The 22,688-nt window shown below is 45.4% G+C and overlaps 1 protein-coding gene across 1 annotated transcript in view; it reads right to left on the bottom strand.

Annotated features, from left to right (window-relative positions):
* Nucleotides 1-3,633: 3,633 nt before the first annotated feature.
* Nucleotides 3,634-22,688, bottom strand: part of LOC308423741 (sodium/potassium-transporting ATPase subunit alpha-4) — a gene marked incomplete at its 5' end in the record, with an annotated part of 35,171 nt that continues 16,116 nt past the window's right edge. Inside the window, 12 exons of the mRNA XM_080920520.1 lie at nt 3,634-3,733; nt 3,963-4,054; nt 8,197-8,298; nt 8,400-8,530; nt 11,998-12,143; nt 12,788-12,911; nt 13,048-13,202; nt 14,919-15,087; nt 15,375-15,525; nt 15,921-16,054; nt 20,500-20,672; nt 20,803-20,992. Coding sequence (XP_080776646.1) covers nt 3,705-3,733; nt 3,963-4,054; nt 8,197-8,298; nt 8,400-8,530; nt 11,998-12,143; nt 12,788-12,911; nt 13,048-13,202; nt 14,919-15,087; nt 15,375-15,525; nt 15,921-16,054; nt 20,500-20,672; nt 20,803-20,992 — 1,596 coding nt within the window. The 3' untranslated portion in view covers nt 3,634-3,704. The remainder of the gene's footprint in view (nt 3,734-3,962; nt 4,055-8,196; nt 8,299-8,399; nt 8,531-11,997; nt 12,144-12,787; nt 12,912-13,047; nt 13,203-14,918; nt 15,088-15,374; nt 15,526-15,920; nt 16,055-20,499; nt 20,673-20,802; nt 20,993-22,688) is intronic.

The following is a 22,688-nucleotide window of genomic DNA, read 5'->3' as shown; positions in this document are numbered from 1 at the left end:
GCTGCCCCTTGAAACTGGCACCCCTCCGTCCCCACCTGGTCCTGTCTAAATATGTCTCTGTGGTTGGCAGGAGAGATGGATAACCTTCTGAGGCCAGGACAGCTCCATGAGAGCTTGAATCCTCTCACCCCCTATACCTCTGCCCTAGGCTCCCAGGAGCTGGTTCCTTCCCCCTCCCCCAGTGTCCAAGACTCCTTAGCCCCTGGCCCCATGCAGGCCTAAGAGCTCATCGCCATATTAAGAAAGGGAGAGAGAGAGAGAGATGCCGGATCTAAAAATAAGACCAGATGAGTTAGGGGTAAGTGAGGCTGGGGCTGGAGGAGGGGAGATGTAGAAGTAGCCGGGGATCCCAGGCCAGAACAAGGCCTATCAGAAAGAAGGGAAGGTGGAGAGGAGGACACAGTTTGGGCTAGAGGCTAGCTAAACTGATAATACAGGGAGAGAATGTGGTATTTCTGACTTCTACAATCTGGAAATCTCTAGGTGAAGTCTGTTTCTTTGATCTGATGTAGTGGGCAATAAAAGTGCATTCCAGTCTCCAGGAAAGAAACCCCCTGCAGTTCCCTTTAAAGAACGTGGACTGAGGATGAGATCATTCTCTGAATAAAAGATGGAGCTGAGCCCAAGACCAGAAACCTGGCTTAGCTCCAGTCAGTTTCCTTTGCTTCACTCAACAGTCCCAACTCAGGAATGCAGAGGGGAAGGACAGGGCTGGCCCGTGTTCCATCCTGTAGTGATGGCGACTTGGGCTTTCTCTGCCTGTACTACCATCGCTGCTTGGTGCTTTCTCCTCTGAACGCTCTGCCTTGATCCTGTAGGACTCTGATTCAGAGCATAGGGGGCTGGGAGGAGTCCCCAGGCTGCATGGTTCTATAGAGAGCTAATAGCCACTATTCATTCCTGTGTCTTGGACAAGGCACAGATGATCAGGTATAAGTATGAGAAAAAGTTAAAGAAGTAAACAGGAAGAGGTGGGCCAAGTGCCCTTACCGGAGGCTGTGGATTAATTCCGTGCATTTGAGGCCCAAAACAGAGCTGGAGGTATGAAAGCTGTCATTTTGGGGTCCTAGCTTGGAGGTGAAGAGTTGAATTAAGCTTTGAGAACTTAGCAAGGACTCCTTCCTGGCCTTCTAGGGCTCATATTATATATAGGTAAACTGAGGCTCAAGGATGATTATGGGGAGATCACATTAAAGTAAGACTTTCTTGTCTACAGTGCAGTGTATTTCTCATTCTAGAAGGATGGTATTGCATCTAGGTAGAAGTATAAGGTTATGTTAGCAAAATAACTTCTTGCATTCCCATGGGGTAGAACTCACACAGCTAATTTAACATACTTAAGAACATAACAGGTCCAAGAGGGACAGCTGTCACTGTAGCAGGAGAGGCCAGAGAGAGTCCGAGCATGGCACTGGAGCTGAGGGGATCTCGGAATCCAGTCTCCTCTTCTCTCAAGAGAGTGATTGGTGTGCCAGGCAGAGGCCTGCTTGGGAGATGACCTAGCTTTGGTGTCTATTTCTGCAGGGTTCTGGGGAGAGGGAACGATCTCAACAGACACTGGAGCACCAGCCCTCTTCCATCGTTAACCGGACCTTTGGAGTGAGACAGGACTCTGTGGTGACCCTGACCACTTCAACTCCTCCTTGTCTGTGTAAGCCACCAGTCTGCTCTGGTGGCCCTTTATGGCTCATTTCTACCTTACTCTCTTCAGCTCCAACAACACTACTCTAGGCCTCCTCTCTAATGTTTTGCTTTCTACTTTCTCCTCGGTCCCCTTCCTTCCAGGCTCCCTGAGTGCAGGCCTCTGAATCTAACATGCCTCGGCTACCCATATCAAATGACCCTGAGTTGGGGTGTCTGTATTTTTAACCCACCAGACACTCAAAGCTCCTCACAACTGAAACTTGAGGCGCCGGGCCCTCCCCCTCCCCCTCCCCATCTCACTCACACACCTCTCCACCCCTGCTTCCATCTTCCAGGGTCTGTTTCAGCCCTGTCAGCAGCCGGGGTGGACCCCACACTGATACAGCTCTGTCCCCAGGAGACCTTGCGCTAGAAGAGGGAGGGAGGGAACAGAAGGAAACCTCTGAGAAAGGGGCCTGACACAAAGAGGGGTTGGCCACACCGTCCGGTGGGAGGTGTCTGTTTTGTCTTCTGCCAGCCATAGTCCTCTATCAGTGTCCCAGATATTATTTATATATTCATTTATTTAGCCCTGTTTGTAACTGTTTGGTCTGAGATGCCACTAATTTGAAAAGTGGTCAAGAATACAGGCTCTAGAATGAGGCCCCTGGATTTGTCTATGAACTGGTATGCGTGGAGGGAACGTGGTGCCGAGGACTGATGGTGGGTTTGGTCCTTGGCCCAATGCCAGAAGGTGTGCAGTTGCATGGGGGGGCATTTTTGGTAACAGCTGCTGGTTTTTCCTCTGGTTTCCCTCAGAATTCCTCTATCATTTGGTCAGATAGCTCAGTTCCCGAAGTGAACTGAGAGTCATAAGCCAAGCAGAGAGGCTCACTGAGCTGAAATGAGTTCGAGAGGGGGCAAGACAAGGGAGGAAGAATCCAGAGAGGAGGGTAGGTAGGGGAGTGGCTTCTTGTACCTTTTTACCCAGACCAGACCAATAAAGACCTTGGGTACGGGGCTCAGGATGTAGCTCAGTGATACAGTATTTGCACACAAACAAATATGCACATAACTGTCTCAATGCTAAACCAGAGAGAAAAGGTTAAAGGATGGGATAGCTAGTGTAGAGATGTCATGACAGGGTTAAAGGGCAGGAATCACAGTCTACCCCATATACAAGAGGAGGGAACCTCCCAACCCCACCCTGCCGTTCCCCACTCATTGAACCTTGCTGGACCTGATATTATTAGGTCTCTTTTAGGACAACATCACTGTGGCCTATAGTCTGGTCTGAGAAAATCCAAGTCAGGGTCTAGATTATTCAGCCCCCACAAGCCCCAAGTGTGGGTACAGATATGAGTTCTGTGGTACCCCTACACCATGCAGCTCAGCTGATCTCGTCTCCCTTTCGTTATCTGGTTCTAGCTACACTTTGAGGGCAGTTTTTGTCCCTTACACTGACAGGACATCTGAGATTGATCTCAAAATGGGAAATAGCCTTCAGGGATGAGTGTGCCTGATCTTCAGTTTGTAAAGCCAGGGTCTCACAATGTAACTCCGTCTGTCTTGGGACTCACCATGTAGACAGGCTGGCCTCAAATTCATAGAGATCCACCTGCCTCTGCCTTCCAAACGCTGGTAGTAAGAGTATGTGGCCCCACACCAAGCTCAGATGCTGGATTCTAGTACATTTTAAAGTATCTTCTCAGGTCCCTCGAGGTCTCCCTTGCCTAATTACAGTGTAAGTGCAGGAAGGGAACTCTGCTAAACTCTCTTCCCTCCAAATCAGACTTCTACACACCAAGTAACCTGAGGGTTGTTCCAAGTATTTATTCTCTAGACTGGCTGCCAGATGGAATCAGACTGCACCTACTTGCTGTGCAGAGCAGGCTGGGCTTTCTCTCAACCCACTCCATCTCCTACCAGATGCTCTCGCTCCAGCCCCAGGAACTTTTCTCATGGAGAATAAACTCAGCCCATACACTTGTGCCCCCTGCTCAGCTTTATCTCAGGTGTCATTGTTATACTCAGTCCTGGCTTTTGTGAGACAAATGTGTGAAGATCTCTCTCTGATGCCGTTAGTAGTATGTCTCCTTCTCCAGCCATCCTGTGTGTGGAGAAGAGACAGCGTGAGCTGAGAGAAGGTATCTGGATAGCCAGGCAGATAAGAAGCAGGTGGAGAGGCTGCCATATGCAACAGGACCCCAAGCATGGGGAGGAACAAGTGAGGACAGGAATAGATGACCAGGGTCGAGGAAGAGCAAAGCACATGAGGTAGAGAAAGCCAGCAGGTGTGGAGGGACCAGGTGGGTAAGTTCCAGGGTAGGTAGCCTTACCACCGGGCCGTCTGCGGATGATGAGTTTTCTGATTTCGTCATAGATGAAGATGAGAACACTGTAGGGAAGTGCACAGAACCACCAGTTTATCCTGCAGAGAGCAAGAGTTGGTCAGGGTGGTTCAAGAAGCACAAGCCAGTGAAGGGCGGGGAGCAATGGTTCGGGGGAACTGATGATGTAGAGGCAAACTGAGGAACAGTGGATTTTCCCTTTGAGAAGGTAGGAACCCCAGTACTAAGCGTTTGGGGGCAGAGAGAAAAGACACAAGACAGAAATATAAATGCCAATGGCCATATAATAAATGTCTTATCCAGAGTTAATGTGGCATTTATAAATATTGCCAACTGACAATGAGTTTCTGACAGTCCCCTCTTCCTCCTGCTGCTTTTTGCTGCATTCTCTAAGCTTTGCAGCTAAAGAAGGCAATCTATACATTTATTCACGAGTGTTTACACGTACTTCTACATTGCAAAATAGACAGACACTTATTTGTTTTTCTCTTTGAGCCTCTTCTATAATTAGAGATCAGGAAGATGGATTCAACGAGTTTTATACCCTTGAGTGACATAGAGAACAGGGTATAAATCAATAACACTGTTCAACTGTTCAATGGAAATAGAATACAAGGGCTGGGAGATGGATGGAGATAATGGCTCAGTGGATTGGGTGCTTGCTGCACAATCCTTATCTCCTGTATTCGGATCCCTAGAATAAAAGTCAGGTATAGTAGCACAGGCCTGTGTAATCCCCTAATGGGGGATGGGAGGCAGAGGCAGGAGAATCTCCAGGATCAGGTAGACCAGCTGGCCTAGTACATGAAGCTGTAAACAAGAGAGACTCTTGTTTCAAACAAGCTGGAAGGTAAAGGCTAAGACTAGCAGTTATCCTCTGACCTTCTCATGTAGTACACACCCACCTGCTCTCCTATAAGAACACACATCATATGCATACATAAACATGCACACACATAGAAAAAAATACATATATATAATGTAAACCACATGTAAAATTTAAAGTTCTCTAATGCCCATATTAAGATAAGTAAAACATGAGAAATAAATTGTAATAATTTTGCTTAACTCAATATATCAATATATATCAAATATATTTATTATTTAATCAATATTTCAATATATACTGTATAACATATATAAATATATTTAGCTTCATATATAAATGAGTCTTTCCATATGGCCCAATCTGCCTTCAAACTTGAGATCCTCCTGCCTCAGCCTTTGAGTGCTGAGATGCAGGCATATACTCCCATGCTAATCAATATAAACATGACTAATCAAATAGTTTAAATTCTTTTTTAAATACTAAACCTTGGAAATCTGGTGGGTGTCCTGTTCTGCTTACCTGTCCTACTCAGGTACTAAGTGTCCCCCCCACCCCTCTCTGCAGGCTCTCATCATTCACACTGGCCTTGAACTTGCTGTGGAATCAGGCAGGACTATGAGTTCCCAGTCCTTCTGGCTCCATCTCTCAAGTGTTGGGATCACAGGTATGCATCCTGCCCTACTTTAGATATGATTTTCAATGGCTAAAAGAAAATACCATCTAAAGGAATAAAGTTATCATTCTTTTCCTTTCTTCTTTAATTTTTTTAAAGATTTATTTATTTATTTAATGTATGTGAGTGCACTGTCTTCAGACACACCAGAGGAAGGCATCGGATCCTATTACAGATGGCTGTGAGTCATCATGGGTTTCTGGGAATTGAACTCAGAACCTCTGGAAGAGAAGTCAGTGCTCTTAACCACTGAGCCATTATTCATTCTCTCTAGCCCATTATTTTTGAAATGGGCTTTTACATTGCCAGGCTGGCCTCAAAATCCTGATTCTCCAGTCTTAGTCTCCTACAAAATTGGGATTATAAATTATAGCACCAATCTGTAGCTCAAACTGTGTTTATAGACATAGTTAATGTTATTTTATTTTGAGACAGGATTTCTCTATGTAGCCTTGGCTGTCCTGGAACTCACTCTGTAGACCAGGATGGCCCCAAACTCAGAGATCAGCCTGCCTCTGCCTCCTGAGTGCTGGAATTAAAAGTGTGCCCAGTGGTTGCTTTAATTTTTAACTTTGAGTTAAAGTTAAAATTTCAAATACACACTTCATGCACATTAGTCATACTTTTCTAGATCTCAGTCATCACACATAGAGAATGGCAGCCATATTGGACAGTACAGACATGGGGCAGGGTTCATTTGTCACACAAATACTTTTCCATTCATTGAACAGCAGTTATGTGTACACCCTGGATCTGTGTAAGGTACTGAGATATAAAAATATAATGCTCCTTTATCTTGAAGAGTTCAGAGAGATCAGAAAAATGAGCTGAACAGGCCCACGAAATAATACTAGGTGCTCAGTGTTGTGTCCAAGATGCCTACAGAGTACAGTAGGTTCATTTCCATTTGTTATTGACATCCTCAGCAACCAGAGCAGAGAAAGTAGTAATAAAACTTTCTCCATAGCCAGATATGCCCAGTGCTCAAAACCAAGTTCTCCGTGTAATTCTCAACACTCAGCCAGATTCCATTTTCTCTCCCGGGTGCTGGAGCACAACCCCAGGGCCACACATATGTGTGGAGAGAATCTCCTGGGCACTGTGTAAAAGCACACACCTGAGGCAGGAAATAGGAGGTGGGGAGTTTGGCAGAGAGAGTGGAATTCTGGAATAACAATCAGAAATGGGAGATTCCCCCCAGACACAGAGGAAGACGGTTGGTCGTATGAAACCGAGGACCAGGTAATCAGCCACAGGGCATGACTTAGAATCAAATAAATGGTAATTAAGATATGAGCTAGTCAGGGAACAGAGCCAAGCTATTGGCCTAAGCATTTATTTATACACAAGAAGTCTCATATGGTTGCACACATGTTCTGCGTGTGCTCTGCCATTGCACTCGATTCCCAAGCCCTGCCAGATGTGTGCTGATGGCAGAGGCTCAGGAGAGTGCCATATGTCTTTAAAGTCACAAAATATAAAGAGCTGAGCTTCAAACTTAGGATTGCCAACGTCTAAGGCTACTTCCACCACCAACTATCAATTGAGTGCCTGTATTGTATGAAGCAGTGTGTGTAACACTGTAAGGGATAGGTAAGCAAAGCACGTGGAAACGTAGGAAACTAATTAGAACAGCACACACTAAATCATTCTAAATGTCTCCTGTGAAGGTGACATTGTGGCTATAGGACAGGTTCTTCCATTTTTCTTTTATTTCTTAGTAAATTTTGGATTTTTTCAGTCCTGGGAATAGAACCCTGGGCTTCATACATCCTAGGCAAGCACTCTGTCACTGAGCTATGCCCTCAGTTGCTCTTTAGATTTTAAGATTACAAACCAAAGCTGAGCATGGTAACACACACCTATAATCCTGACACTTGGGAGACTGACATGGGAGGGGTTTAAGGTCATGCTCTCTGCACAGCAAGTGCAAAGCCAGCCTGGGGCCGTGAGTATGACAGCCTGCTCAAAAGATTTCATAAGCGTGTATTAGTGTTAAAGCAAAGCACAATAAAAAGCTGTGACTTGAATGAGATAAGAAACCAGACACTAAGGATTTCAGTGTGTTCGTTCACATGCTAAAACAGATTGATACATTATTAAATCTCCTAGAGTAAAACATTCCCACATTAAAACAGATGTGTGTACGTGTGTGCTTGTGTGTGCATATGTGTGTGTGTGTGTGTGTGTGTGTGTGTGAGAGAGAGAGAGAGAGAGAGAGAGAGAGAGAGTGAGTGTGTGTGTGTCATAAATTTGGCTCTTTGTTTTAAGACAGGGTTTCCATCTCAGGTTGGCCTCAAACTTACAATGTTACCAAGAATGTCCTTGAATCCCCGGAGGCCTCTGTTTTTGTCTCCTAGGATTACAGGTATGTACCACTCTACCTGGAAAATTAGACTATTGCCACGATTAGATTGGGACCAAGAAACATGTAGCCTTGCCCAGCTCTGTCAGATGCCGTCATAAAATTTCACTCAATTAAACACTGCTAAGTCTGCTGAATTTGCAAGTCCAGCAGAGCTCGTGATCGCCTGACATAGTCTCTGATACCACCCTAAATAAAGGCCATGTATTTGAGCAGGAAAGAACCTCACAAGTCACTGAGAGTAGCTCCACTAATGTGGGCAGTCCCTACATGGTGATTGTCCTTTTCAAACACACATTTTCTCCCACTTCCTCCCAAATGTCGACCCTGAGTTGGCATCCCTTCCCTTACTCACTTGAGTGGGTACATTCGCAGGGCTACGTCCATGCCTGGAACGTAGGACAGGAAAGCTGCCAGGATTGTCTCCTCAAGCAGTCCAAATATTAGGGCTTGGTTTCTGGGAGGAAAAAGTGGTCAGTGTAATAGACACAGGGAGAAAAATGGAGGAACGGGCGTGCTGGTGCGTGGGAGGGTTGGTAGCTATTCGTGGGCACGCACTTCATGCCCTGCTTGAAGAGTGAATTTCTGCGCGTCTTGCAGATGATGAGGTCAGCCCACTGCACGACCACGATGCTGATGAAGAAGGCTGTTTGGCATGTGAACTCCACCACCTTCCGTTGCTCATAGGTCTGGGGGTAGGATGAGCAAAAAAAGTGGCATCTGGGTCAGAAAGAAGCTTAGATATACCCAGAAATTTTCTTGTTTTTCTTGCCTTTCAGGACCCAGAGTCTGAACTTTGCATTCTCTGGATGCCTCTAATGCTGTGCACATAGCTGTCTTTCTGTCTTTCTTACAGTGTTTGTGTATTTTCCCTACTTGACTTAAAGTTCTTTGGATCCTTTCACCGAACTTTGCCTATTAAATAATAATGTAGCACACCTCAGTACGTATGGAATAAACTAGGAATATGATTAAAAGAAGGTGGACTTAGGCCAGCAGAGCCCAGAGGTCATAAGTCAGAAAAGAAGGGAGAACCAGAGGGTAATATGAATACAGATCAGGGAGGAATGTCTGAGAACAGCGGTGGACAGAAGCCTGGGGCTGCAGCTCAGTTGTAGAATGCTTGCCCAGAATACTTGAGGTCTCAAGGTCCCATAGAATGGTAGACAGGAGGCATTCTTTCATTCAACCCATGGCGTTTTCATTTGTATTGTGTATGTAAAGGGACTTAGAATCTAGTAGGAGGCATAATAATGCTAACAATGCCAATAATAGATAAGTTATAACAGAAGAGTCAGGAGTACTATAGGAACACAGAAGAGATGCATCTAAATTAGACTGGGGGGGGGGCTGGAGGAAAGAACCCGTGTCTAGAAACAACATGTTTCTAAATATAGATAAGAAATTGTAGGTAAGTTTGCACACTATTAAGATACTAACTGTAAAAACACTTGGGATGTGCCTTAAGTTATATTTGGTTAGAAATGAAAAAGCCTCAAATGATTAGAAAACTAAGGTTGAAGCAGTGTACCCCTTAAATCCCAGCATTTGGGAGACAGGGGCAGGTGGACCTTTACATTCAAAACCAGCCTGATCTGCCTAGTAAAACATTGTCTCAGACAAACAAGCAAACACAACAAACAGACAAAAACTTGTTGAGCCAAACATGGAACATAGGCCAAGCCCAGCCAGCGTACTTGTGTGCCCGACAGCTCCCCACCATCCGTGCCAATCCCTGCCAGTACTTGGAGACGTTGGCATCTGGCTCACTGTCTCTTGCTCTCTCTCTCTCTCTCTCTCTCTCTCTCTCTCTCTCTCTCTCTCTCTCTCTCTTGAGATTTAAATTTCATATTTATGAATAATCTTCCATTGCCATGGCTCCCCAGTTTTTTTATCCTCTCTAATTCTGTTATCCTCTACATCTCAGTAGGCAGCTGGCTCTCACAGCTAAGCTTTAGATATCATCCTATACCCTTTCGGATACCTAGAGGTTTTCTGCAATTTAAATTTCAGGCTTATTTATCTTCCATGTTTATCCTTCTATCTCATACCAGTATCTCAATTTCAATATTTTCTGGTCTCCCTTGGACTTACTTAAAATTAACCTGATGTGTGTTTTACACACACACACACACACACACACACACACACACACACTTCCTCTCCTCCCATAAGACTCAGAGCTTATAGGCTTGATGTGGTGGAGCACACCTTTTATCCCAGACCTTGAGAAGCTAAAGCAAGAGGCAGGTGTGATGGCTTAGAGGCCATTCTTGGTCTACATGGGAAGAAGCTCGTGACTTGATCATTTTGCTTTACTGTCATATCCCAAGGTCCTCAACCAGTTTCCAACTCGGGTTGTGGTAAGTAGGATTAATGAAAGTGTCTTAAAAGATAAGGAACTGTAAGATTGGACGTAGTGTACTTTCTGGGTGGAGTGCTCACTGCTTTGCCATCATGAACTCTAACCCTCTGGAATTGTAAACCTAGAATAAGCTTTTTTTTTTTTTTAACTTTCAGTCTCTTGGTCAAGGTGTTTTATCACATCAATGGAAAAGTGATTGGGCTGAAGACATGGCTTAGTAGTTAGAAGCAGTTGTTGCTCTTGCAGAGAACCCAAGTTCAGTTCCCAGAACCCATATGAAGGTTCGTAACCATGCTTAACTCAGTTCCAGGAGATCCAACTACTTCTTCTGACCTCTATGGGCCATTCGAGCAAAACCACATATAAAATAAATGTAGGGAAAAAAAGAAAAAGAAAAAGAAATGTAACTAAAACAGAAGTTGGTGAAGGCGTAAATCTTGCTGTAGCATATCTGACCCTGTGGTTTTCTCAGAGGTAAGAGGAAGACTTTGGTACTTTAGACTAGAAAAGTAGTTGAATGCTGCAAGCAGAGCTTACTGGGCCAATCTAGTAGAAGTTTGGAAGACAGTAGTGGGTCAAAAATCTATGTGGATTGTGGGGGTCCAGGTCAAGGGGGTTGAGAAGGGAAGACTATTAACCACTGGACCACAGACCATTCTTGTGATGTTTTGGCAAAGAATGTGGCTGTTTTCTGCCCTCATCTCATCTTTAGAAGTAACAGACTAATTTCTTAGGCAGGGGAGATTTCAAGATAGCCTAATATTGACTTTATTAGTAATCATTACTAATCACTTATGTAAGTCAACAATGAAAAGGAGAAAGTAGGGAAGAGAAATAGAAAATGTATATCTGGGGAGAAAAGGACTATCAGGAAGTTTAATGTTGGCCTCCAAGGCTTGTGCTGAAAGCCATAAGGAGACTGAGGAGAGACCTGATACACATTGGAATAGAGGGAGGGGTACCCTCAGGGAGAGACCCCACATGGAAACTAAGCATCCACCCTGCAAAAGGAAATGGCCTAGGAATTTTCTGCCTCTAAAAAGCAGTAACAGAGGCTGCTACAAATGAGATTCAAAGGGGACAGGGTTTGTTCCAAGTTGTCGCTCACATGATGTTGTTTTTAAGGTCATGAAGGATACAAAAAGGAGTGTGGAATATTCTTCCATGGTAACAGAGAGCCACCGAGGCCAGGCATGTGACAAGGTGCAGAAAAGCCCTGAGAGGCCATTGTATGAAGCTGTGAAAGTGAAGCCTGAATTGCACAGGGCCCCAAAATGTTGGAGATGCCAAATAACTGTTATCAACCCTTTTTATAATACTTTATATGTCTTCAGTATATAAGAGAAATTCTTGTCATGTAAAATTATTTTTTAAACAGATTTAATCTATTATAAATAAGTATCATGCCTCATCTTGACTGTAGGAAAGACATGGAGAATGTAAAACTATCAGGAGCTTGAGGTACGGGTTGGGAAGATGTTGTGTGGGGAACAGTAAGAACTAATGGGAACATGGGAACATGGACTTCTTCTGATGGCCTTATGAGGTTCAACTGGCCAAAGCCACAAGTGCACAGAAGGTATCTTTCTTCAACAACTAAGACTTGAGCACACATTTTTTTGAGACAAAGTCTCATAGCATATAGCCTAGGCTAACCTTGAATTTACTGTGTTGCCAAGGTTGGCCTTCAATTTGTGGTACTCCTACCATGCATGCCCAGGTGCTGGGATGATACTAGCACACATGGGTGACTCCCTCAGTTCCTCTTCAGATCCTACTCTTTTTACTCACCCACTGCTGCCCATAGCTGTCTTCCAGGTCATTTATGCTTGCATCATCCCAGTACAGACGGATACCCAGAAGATCAAATGGCTTAAAGCCATTCTCCGCCAGGATCACAAAATAGGTGAAAAATCCAGCCAGAGCCTGTATCATCCCTGCGAGAGACAGAGTCATCAGGGAAGAGAGTCTATTCAGAGAATGGTCCCAAAAGACAGATCATAGCAGAGGTGGGGCTGGTCTATGTGTATCTGCATGGTGAGGAAGATCCTAGTCATTGGCGATCTGATCTTGCCATCTCTGAGAGACTTGCTTCCAAAACCCTGACGTTTGTTTCTAACCATGTTAAGCCTGCAGAGCAGAGCTCTTTAAGCCCTCTGGCATGAACCATAGAGCTATAGGAGTTTGGAGTTTGCCCTGCTGGATTTTGGTCTTGCTTTGGTCTCTCTAGGGTCATCTTTGAATCATAAACTCTTTTTAGAAACATATTTTTAATTTTAATCATGTATGTGTGTCGGGGGAGGGAGCAGGTAATGTCTGTAGGCATAGAGCCCACAGAGGTCAGAAGAGAGCTTTGGGGCTACTGTACCGTGTTATCTCTTTATTCCTTGTTTCACATGTGGAAAGGGGAGCTATCATTTTATGTAGGTTTTCCCCCTTACTACTGGTCTGTAAGGGCAGCTCAGAGATCAAGAGTTCTCTGTGGGTCCCAGAGCCAAGCACAGCGCGAGGTGTCTAAGTAGCCAGCCATAGCCACTCTCCCCATTTTGTCCCCCACCCCTCCACACTTCCCTAGGCTCACCGATCTGCCCATAGGCCATGCCAATAAGACGGTGGTTCACGAGATTGTCAGTTCTGGGGTTCCGTGGGAGCCTTTTCATGATGTCACTTTCAGGTGTCTCATAAGCCAAGGAGATAGCAGGGACCTGGAGGATGAATGGTGGGCATGACAGGTAGGCAGAGATCAGAAGAAACGCTAGTGCTGTCCTGTCACAGGATAGATTGTTTTCCCCCTATACTTGATCCATCTTAGGAACCCCCCGAGTGAGACCTGGTACTCACCATGTCAGTGCCCAGGTCAATGCAGAGAATGGTGATGGTACCCAGAGGCAAGGGTATGCTTAAGATGATGAACATCAGGAAGGGGGTGATCTCAGGGATGTTGCTGGTCAGGGTGTACGCGATGGACTTCTTCAGGTTGTCAAAGATGAGGCGACCTGAAGGAGAGAAGCAACCAGAGGACACACCTCTGATAAGCTAACTCCGGGGAAGAGAGATTGCTAGAAAGGAGTGGTCCGTAAGAATGCTGGGAAGTCCCAGACCTTGGAGGTGGGGTGGGGGGGTCTATGATTTGTCTGCAAATTGTGTGCCTGTCAAGCAAACCCATGATTTGTTATCCATGGGCAGACTTTGTACTCTTTGTTCTTGGATCCACCATGGCTAGTGTTACCTGATCTCTGAAAATTAGGCAGAGTTGGGCAGAGTTAATCCTGGAGGTGTCTGAAAAGACCAGTGTTAAAGTCTTTACAAGAATAAGACCGATTGGAAAGAGCCCAAGCTTGGGTTTTAATCTGATTTTTCTGCCCTAAGTTGTGACTTTGCTTATCCCTTAGAGTACCACCTCTTCTGCTTTGCAAGGTGGCTGAGTCTAGCCTTGGCTACTCTTCCACAGGCTGTCATTTCTTTCCTTAACTCCCTGCTTATTATTTTTTTCCCTATTGCTTTAACATACTGTGAAATCTGTCTTGCTCATTGTCTGTCTCTCTCCACTACAAAGAATGTTGTTCATGGGCAGGAATTGTGTCTTTGTCTCCTGTACTGGGGATAGTCATCTTGCGAATGGTGCTTAGAAAAATTTATTGGGAGCTGGAGAGATGGCTCAGTGGTTAGGAGCACTGGCTGCTCTTCCAGAGGTCATGAGTTCAAATCCCAGCAACCACATGGTGGCTCACAACCATCTGTAATTGAATCTGATGCCCTCTTCTGGTGTGTCAAGGATAGTGTGGTCATATATATATATAATTTAAATAAATCTTTAAAAAAAGAAAAGGCTAGAATCTTAAAAAAAATTATTGAACTAAATAGATTTGAAATAATGAGCAAACTGTCAGATTCATACCAGATTACGATAAAAGGGATTGGTATGCTTTAGTAAGACATCTTCAGACAGAAAGGAGGGATCCAGGCATGGATCCTTATGGGGAACCTTATAGGGTGCTGTTCCTATAGGCATTCTCTTTGGAGTTCTCTGGAAAGAGGGCAATTGAGTTCATGCAGTTAATTTGCAGAAAATCTCCAGTTGGTTCTAACTTGTCTGCATCATTCAGACAAACAAGTTTCTATGGGGCCCTGAAACTGAAACATTCCGTTTCTGAAGCTATGGCTACCTCTGAAAAGTGTACTGAAGTAAATACCCTTGAATCCCAGCGAGACCATAAAGAAGATATGACGTATACCAGAGTGGCAGTCTCCCTGGCAAATCTGGACAACACTCCAACTTCATCTTTAAAAAGAACTCTTAAGTATCAGCCCGATCTTTTTTTATTTTGAGGTCTCTCATTTTACACAGGCTGGCCTCAAAATTGCTATGTAGCTGAGGATGACCTTCAACTTATGATCTTCCTGGCTCCTTCATCAGAGTGCTGGGATAATAGGTATTTTATGTGGTGTTGGGACTTAAGCCTAGGGCTTTATGCCTGCTAGATAAGTAGACTACCAACCATGTTCTTCCAGCCCAAGCTGATGGAATTTTTTGAGGCTTTGTCTTGTGATTTCTTGCAGTCCTTACAGGATTAGGAGGTTGGATGGGACCATAGGCAATGAAGGTAATGCACACTAAGCCCCACTCAAAAGATCAAGTCCAACCATTAGGTACCCTGCCTCCTCCCCCTCCTCCCCTAACTCCTCCCCTGCCTCTTCCCCTGCCTCCTCACCCTCCTCCACGCCCGTCACAATGGAGGCAAAGTTGTCATCCAGAAGGATCATGTCAGCCGCCTGCTTAGAGACATCAGAGCCGGTGATGCCCATGGCAATGCCAATGTCGGCCTTCTTCAGTGCGGGGGAGTCGTTCACCCCGTCACCAGTCACCGCTACAATGGCTCCCTGGTGAAATCCAGACACGAGTGAAAAAAATTGTGTGTTAGCTTCAGGATCAACCCCAAAGGTCAGCGTGATTCCAGCATTTTGCAGTCATGTTTGATTTATCTGTGCTCAGCTGTGTCTTCTGTTCCTCTGAGCTAGTTAAGCCTCCAGAGAGCTTTCAAACTGAAGGCTATTGATAAGGTTCAAGATGACATTCCATCTCGTACCTTTCTACCCATTCCACGTGTTCCCCTGCTGACTTTGTGGCTGGACTCTAACAGCCCCCCAGGGCCCCTTGGCTCCCTTACCAGTCTCTGACACCCCTCCACAATGATGAGCTTCTGCTGGGGAGAGGTCCGAGCAAACACAATCTCCTTATAGGATTTGAGGATGTTGTCCAGCTGGTCTGAGTTCATGTCCTTCAGTTCTGAGCCGTGCACGACAATGGATTTAATAGACCTAAGGGAAGGAGTTTCCAAAGGCTACATCAGAGTGCTGAGGACTCACGTCAGATTCCAGTATTCTCTACTAATCTCTTAAGTTCTGGTTTCTTTCCTACCCACTCTCCTTGTTCCCAGTGTGTACCATCCTCAAGTTGACTCATCCCATCCTTGATCCTCTGTCAACCACTCCTGCCTTTTAGATCTTTTCCTGTTTCCTCTGAAAACCCAGTGATCTAATTACCTAGTTGCTTGCCTGTTATATTTTACTTGGTAGAGTGTAAACCCCACAATCCTACTTGCTGCAGGAGACCCCAGGAACTTCATGAAGTGATTTGTTTTGGGGGGGCGGGGATCAGGGCAGGCTGAAGGCAGAGGTGCAAATATCATATCTGAGTTCTTTAGAGGACTCACTTGTTACTGACTTGACTGACAGGGATATTAAGCTGAGCAGCAATGTCCTCTGCTGTGTTGCCTTCTGAAATGATGCCCACACTTTTGGCAATGGCTCTGGCTGTGATGGGATGATCCCCTGTCACCATGATCACCTGAATTGGGAGGAGGAAGGAAAAGGAGAACGTTTTAGATAAGCTCTGGACTCTTTATCACTGTGCCCCCATAATAGCACATTTAGTAGATCAATTCCTAGTGCAACACATCCACATCAAGACTGTGCAACTGTGGCTTTAGTCCTTGGAGGGAGGGCTGCCAGCTGAAGTGACACGGATGCTTCAGGTTCTGCATTGCCCACGAAGAGGACGGTCATTTGGAAATCTTACAAAATTCAGAATTCCACTCGCTTTGTTCCAGAAGTTGTTGGCAACTTTAGACAACAACACAGAAATGCACAGCAAGCATTATGAAAGGATGCCTAGAAGAATATGTCATCAGGTCCAGTGCACATAGAACCTTACTCTGCCTCTTGTCCTGCACGTTCAACCTGGAAGCTCGTCGTAGACTCTTCCTGCTCTAAGCTTTCTTAGCATCCTGTTCTTCCCATGTGCTGCCACTTAGCACTTGCCTGTGTAGTGACCTCTTCCCCACTGGAATGAGGGCTTTAGAAGGGAAAGGGGTGCACTTTGCCCTGATACAGCGTCCTACACTTGACAAGCCATCCACAAATAATTCTGGGATGAGGATTGAAGAGCTGGGAGCCCTGTCTAAAGGCTCCTAGCTGCCCTCCAGCCAGCCACACAACTTTGCCAGTAGTGCTCATGGGGTAAGTGAGACATCTGAAGATGGCAACAGTTTTCACTGCTTTCAGGGACAAGGGGCCCAAAGAGATCTATCTGCTTCCAAGGTGTGGAAAGACACACTGAAGTGGTCTACCTCAAAGAACTCAACTATTAGGCTTCACAAACCCCATCATTGCACATCACTAGCACCCCTGACTTGATGGAAGAAGATAGCCAAGTGCTAAACTAAGCTGCAATTGCACTGAGCTGGTACCTCAACCCACTGATGTTGATCATTCAGCTTAGTTGCAGGACAGTGGATCACCAGGGGCTTGGACTAGGGCTGCCCTGATAGTGGGGAACTAAAAAGGAACTATAAGGGGAACTACTTTGTACACGTGGCTGAGATTGAGCCCCTAGTGAGGTGATTCTGAGTTACAACCACAATGCAAACTTCCCAGGGGCTCATCAATGGTGGCCTAGGCCCATCGCCAAGTCAGAGAAGTGAAAACACAATGCTGACTATTCCAGGAGGGAGCTTCTTGACACAAGGTTACAAAACTCTCAGATACTTATGTATGAGATGCACTTCATACAGTCAGAGAAATAACAATGTAATGCTAACTATCCCTGGTGAGCTTCTTGAAGCAATGTTCCAAAACAGTCAGGTACTCCTGTAAGAGATGCACTCATACAACAGAAGTGTAATTCTACAAAAAAAAAAAAAAAAAAAAAAAAAAAAAAGTTCCTTTTGAGGTAAAGGGTATCCAGCTGCTTTTGGAATTCATTAAGTTCTGGAAAGATTTGATTTCCTACATGGCGCTGCCCATACCTCTCATGTTCTCACAGACGTGTACCATCTGTCCTGTGCTCCTGTCTACCCTTTCCTCCCAGATCAGACCATCTGAAACTTTCAAATGTTCCCTAGGACAGCTTTCAAAGCTTGGTTTCTTTGTAGAGGCCACTGGGCTTCTAATGTTCCAGGTCTTTTCATTCTGCTGAATTCGTGGTGATAAATATGATGGAAGTATTCTTTAATTTTTAAAAATCACATTGATTTCAAAGTCAGGAGCATACAGCTACCTGCCCAGTCCTCCAATCATTTCCTTGTAAAAGGCTTTGGGGCCATGTGACAATTATATGACTTCTTTTATTCTGTATGTAGTCTGTGATGGTCATTAGCTGTGTGTCACCACCACTTGGGGCAGGGCAGGGAGCTTGAAGGAAGGGTCTGCTTCAGAACAAGCTCCCATGTGTCAGTTACATTTTGTATATTTTGAAAGATGATGCTATTCACCTGTCTTATACTTTCCTCCAGGGAGAAAGAATGAGTCACAGTTCCTCAGCTGAGTCTGCCAGCTTCCCATCAGGTTAGTGAGCATCCAGGAGGTACACATTGCAGGGAGACTCATAACAAGGCCTGCTCAGAAAGCATTGTGGCCTCCTAGCTCATGGCCAGCCTCTGAGTCCTCACAAACTAGAATGAACTGGCTATGCCTCGGGCTGTGGTGACACCCTAATCTGGCAGGCATCCTGACTCATTTTTACTTCTTTGGGCCCCCCTACCTGTTGGCTCACTGTGGCTCCCTTCTTGCCAAAGAGACCCACAGATCCCGAGGTGAGATAAATTGCCAATAGAGGTATACTTATCCACATCAGGTATATTTATAATTTCAATCTGAAAGACAATACTTTTTTTTTCTGTTGCCAAAAAGCATTTTTCCCTAAGAAAGATATATTCTACTAGTTAATGTAAGGACCCAGAGTTGGTGGTGGGGCAGAGTTGTTTTGCTTTTACCCAACAGAAAAAGAAAAGCTAAGCTCAGGAGAGCTAACATGAGGTAGGGTCTCAAAATACTCTGGGAAGCCGGCCTGTCTCCTTGGGATGTGTAGCTCCCACAGGAGAACTGGTGGCCACTCAGACCTCCTCGAGAAAGTGCCATATACTTGAGGGTCTGTTTAGGCGCTAAGAGGAAAAGGAATTTCAATAAGGTTGAATAGAGGGAAGGAAGGAGTCAGAAGTGAAGGAGCCCTCCATAGGGGATGGAACATGAGCTCATGGCCAGGAAAAACAGCAAGCAAGAAAGGGACATGTGGCTGGGAAACAGGTTACAACAGTTTCAAACCTGCCCCCAACCTAGGCTTATGGCTTGTAAATAAAATATCTGGATTGTGTGTCTTTTATACGGGCTAGCTGGAATTTTAAGCCTTAACACAGCTGACTACACCCCCAATGTTCCTCCTCACTCTAATAGTCTGCCTCAACGCTCAGAGACGTCCGATGACTGACTGCCTTCTTCCACAATATGGGATGGTATGTTTCAGAGCTTTGGGGAAGCAACATTGATTATTCTGTGGAGATGTTCTGTAATAAAGATGTTCTCCATAAAGAACTCACTGCCTCAGAGGTTTTCCAAGGTGGTGATTAAACATTTGATACGTTATAATTTCCCAGATCATTTTTAGTCTCTGCTCTGGTGAACCATCATTTACCTAAGCGTTGTTCAGGACAACCCAGACAAATTGCCAGCAGTCACAGGTCTACTATAAGAGCAGCTCCCACTGAGATCACCTACTCCCCCTAAGTGACTGCAATTCCCCTGCTTTAGGCAGCTCTTCCCAAGTCTTAGATGCAGGTGATCCAGACTATAAGGTATGGGCAGAAAGTATCAACATCTAATATACTAAGATATGAATCTTGGGCCAGTGAGGTGGCTCAGTAAAAGCCCTTGCTGAACAAGCCTGACAATCCAAGTTCAAATCCTGAAGCCCACAAGGTAGAAAGAAGGATGTGACTTCCAAAGGTTATTCTCTGAACTGCGCATGAGCATCGTGGCTTGTGTGTACCCACACTTACGTATTGATGGATACTTCAACATTAAAAAAACAAGCAAACAACCCCCCTCAAAAAAAAAAAACAGTTATGAGTCTTTGACTTAGAAACATGAATACACAGAATCTCAGAACTGGAAAAAACCCCATTGCTGCTTTCCTCTGAAGTTCAAGGCCCATTTCATCAAAGACTTTGTACAGTGGAGTTTCACTCTTTGTTTCTAGTTTTCCTTTGGGGGTCAGAGGTTTATACCCATTACTGCAACTGTGCGCTGCAAGTCAGACCTATGGAGCTGTCCCCAGCTTTATGCCTCATCCTCACTGGGTCTGCTCCAGCCTCCAGGTGCTTTAACCTTGCTGTACCACAGCCCAGCCCAGCACTAACTCCTCCTGTGGTTGGTAGGGCATCAGTGACATGGTTTAGGAGCTTGTTCCCCAGGTGCCATGGTTAGGGAAACAACATGAGAGGAAGGGGAGGGGAGACAGGAGAGGAGAGGAATGGGGAGAGAGGGGAGGGGAGACAGGAGAGGAGAGGAATGGGGAGCGAGGGGAGGGGAGGAGCAGAGAGAAGAGAGGAAGGGGAGGGGAGAAGAGAGGAGAGGAGAGATACAGGGACACAGAGAGATGGGGACAGAAGCAGAAACAGAAATGTCATTCATACATTGGTTGAAGCACTGTGCTTGACAGTGGTTTCAAACTTGTATACTCAGAGTTTCCAGCAACCTTTGAGCTACTGATGCCTAAGAGTTGTCCTGGGTCTGAGGCTTAGTTTAGACAGCTGACTTTTCAAGCTTTTAACACTAAATTCAAGATAGGCATCTGGAAGGAACTTCCTGTTTGATATCTTCAAAGAGCAGACACCATAAGCTCAAGGAGGCAGCAGTTGATTCAGTCAAGAATGTTGGGCATCTACTCGAGACTGAGGGTTCTACAAGTTTCTTCAATTTGTGACAAGTGGAGGACTTTTGGGGAGGTCGGGAATTTACCTTAATCCCTGCACTTCGACACTTGCCCACAGCATCAGGAACAGCAGTTCGAGGAGGGTCAATCATAGATATGAGGCCCACGAAACACAGATTTTCCATGGGAAAATTTAACTCATCGGTATTAAACTGGAATCCCTTAGAGAAGTTACTAGGCAAGTTCAAGAAGCAGAACCCTGCAGAGAGACGAAGGGTCCAGCTGTCATCCAATGTGTCCCCCGACACAACCCCAACACTCTGAACCGTTCCCCCTACAAACAGCTATTCTAATGGCGTCCTTTCAAAGCCCTCTCCCCAGCTTCTCACCCAGCACGCGCTCGCCCAGACCTCCCAGCTCTAAGTAGGCATTCTGGAACTCCGTCTTCATTTCCTCGTCCATAGGGTACTCCTGACCATTCAGCATGAAACTGGTGCAAAAATCCAAGATCCTCTCTGGAGCACCTTTCATCAGCAGCACGTGGGCGTCGGAGTTCTCCTCCAGAAGGTGGATGGACATCTAGGGAGAGGAGATGTAGAGATAGAACCAGATGGGGGGTGGGGGAAAATCCTGGGGAAGGCTTTCAAGGTTGAGAGACTGGCACTGGTTTCATACCCACCTCCACCCTCCACCAAGTCAGCACAGACTCAAGGCTGGGCCCAGCTCCTCCTTTGCCCAGGAATCTATTGCCCTCTCAGAATAATAGATTCTCTGAGGTCACAGCAGGCACTTTCTCCCTGATTCTTGCTGATTGGATGGCTCACATGAACTGGAGGCCAATGTTTTAGTGCCAGCATCGAGGTCTCATTTGCTTTGTGACCTCAGCTAAGTTCACCCGATTCTGCACAACCTTCGCTCCTATAGAGTATTCTATAGAGAGTAAAAATGTCTTGTCTTTAAAATAATTTTAAAAATATATTGACTTTTATTATGTGCTTTGGTGTTTTGCCTGCATGTGTCTATGTGCGGGTATCAGATCGCCTGGATTGCAGACACTTGTGAGCTGTCATTTGAGTGTTGGGAATTGAACCCAGGTCCTCTGGGAAAGCAGCCAGTGTTCTCAACACTGAATCATCTCTCCAGCCTCCTTTATTGCTTTTTTTTTTTTTTAATGAGAGTTGCAAAACAAAAACAAAGCCCAAGCTTTGAAACAGAAGCACACATTTGAAATGATTTAGACCTGTAGCCATTCTCCTACAGGCAGGAGGTGCCACTGAGAGACTGACTACTGGTTGGCTGTCTGACGGTGGAAGGCGAGGTATTCATAAAGGGAATGTGGAGCAAGCAGAGGCAGCAATTGGGTGACTTGGGCTTGCTGTGCCCTTGGATGTCTGGTCTATGAAAAGGCACCCCGTAGAGTTCCTCTTTTTGACTTATGGGAACTGCTTGCTATGGCCCCTGTTGGAGACAGAATCAGCACACTGAAAGGAACTGTGGGAACACAGAGCCAACCAGACAGCATTTCCTGGATGTTGAGTGGGTTGGGGGCTAGGGGGGGGGGCTGGGAGGGGATGTGAGCCACTGGCTTGTAAAATGTGCTTACAGCTGATTTGTTAAAGAATGATCAGTTGTGTTCCAGATGTGCGCAAGTCATTAAAAGGAAAAGCATTGTTTAAGGAGGAAGCTGTAAGATTAGCAAAGCTCAGTGTTCTCAGCGACCAGTGAGTATTTGTTGAATGATTTTAAAAGGCTCAGGTGAGCACAAGAGCGCCCGACTCTACTAACTCGGTCACAAGAAATAAAAATATTGATACAAGACTACAGATGGAGCTTACAAGATGGCTCAGCAAATAAAGGTGCTTGGGGCCAAACCTGAAGACCTGAATTTGGTCTCTAGGCTGTCAGTGGAAAGAGTGGACCTCTGGCTGCTGCATGGAATCCATGCCATGCCCCTCCCCCAAAAGAAGGGTTTTGGCTGGGCCTAGTGGAACATGATTTTCATTCTAGCACTTTGGAGGCAGAGATAAGTGGATCTCTGTGAGTTCAAGGCCAGCCTGGTTTGCATAATGAGCTCCAGGCTATGTAGAGAGGCACAGTCTCAAAAATTAAAGAAAAGAAAGGAAAGAGAAATAGGTAGGGTTTTTGTTGTTGTTTTGTTTTTGTTTGTAGGTCTCACTATGAAGCCCTGGCTGGCCTGGAACTTATTCTGTAGACCAGGCTGGCCTCAAACTTACAGAGAACTTCACGGAATTAAAGGCACATACCTCCATACCTA

Source organism: Micromys minutus, assembly GCF_963924665.1.
Source record: "Micromys minutus genome assembly, chromosome: 1".
NCBI classification, from domain to species: domain Eukaryota; kingdom Metazoa; phylum Chordata; class Mammalia; order Rodentia; family Muridae; genus Micromys; species Micromys minutus.
This window is presented reverse-complemented; position numbering and strand designations above follow the sequence as displayed.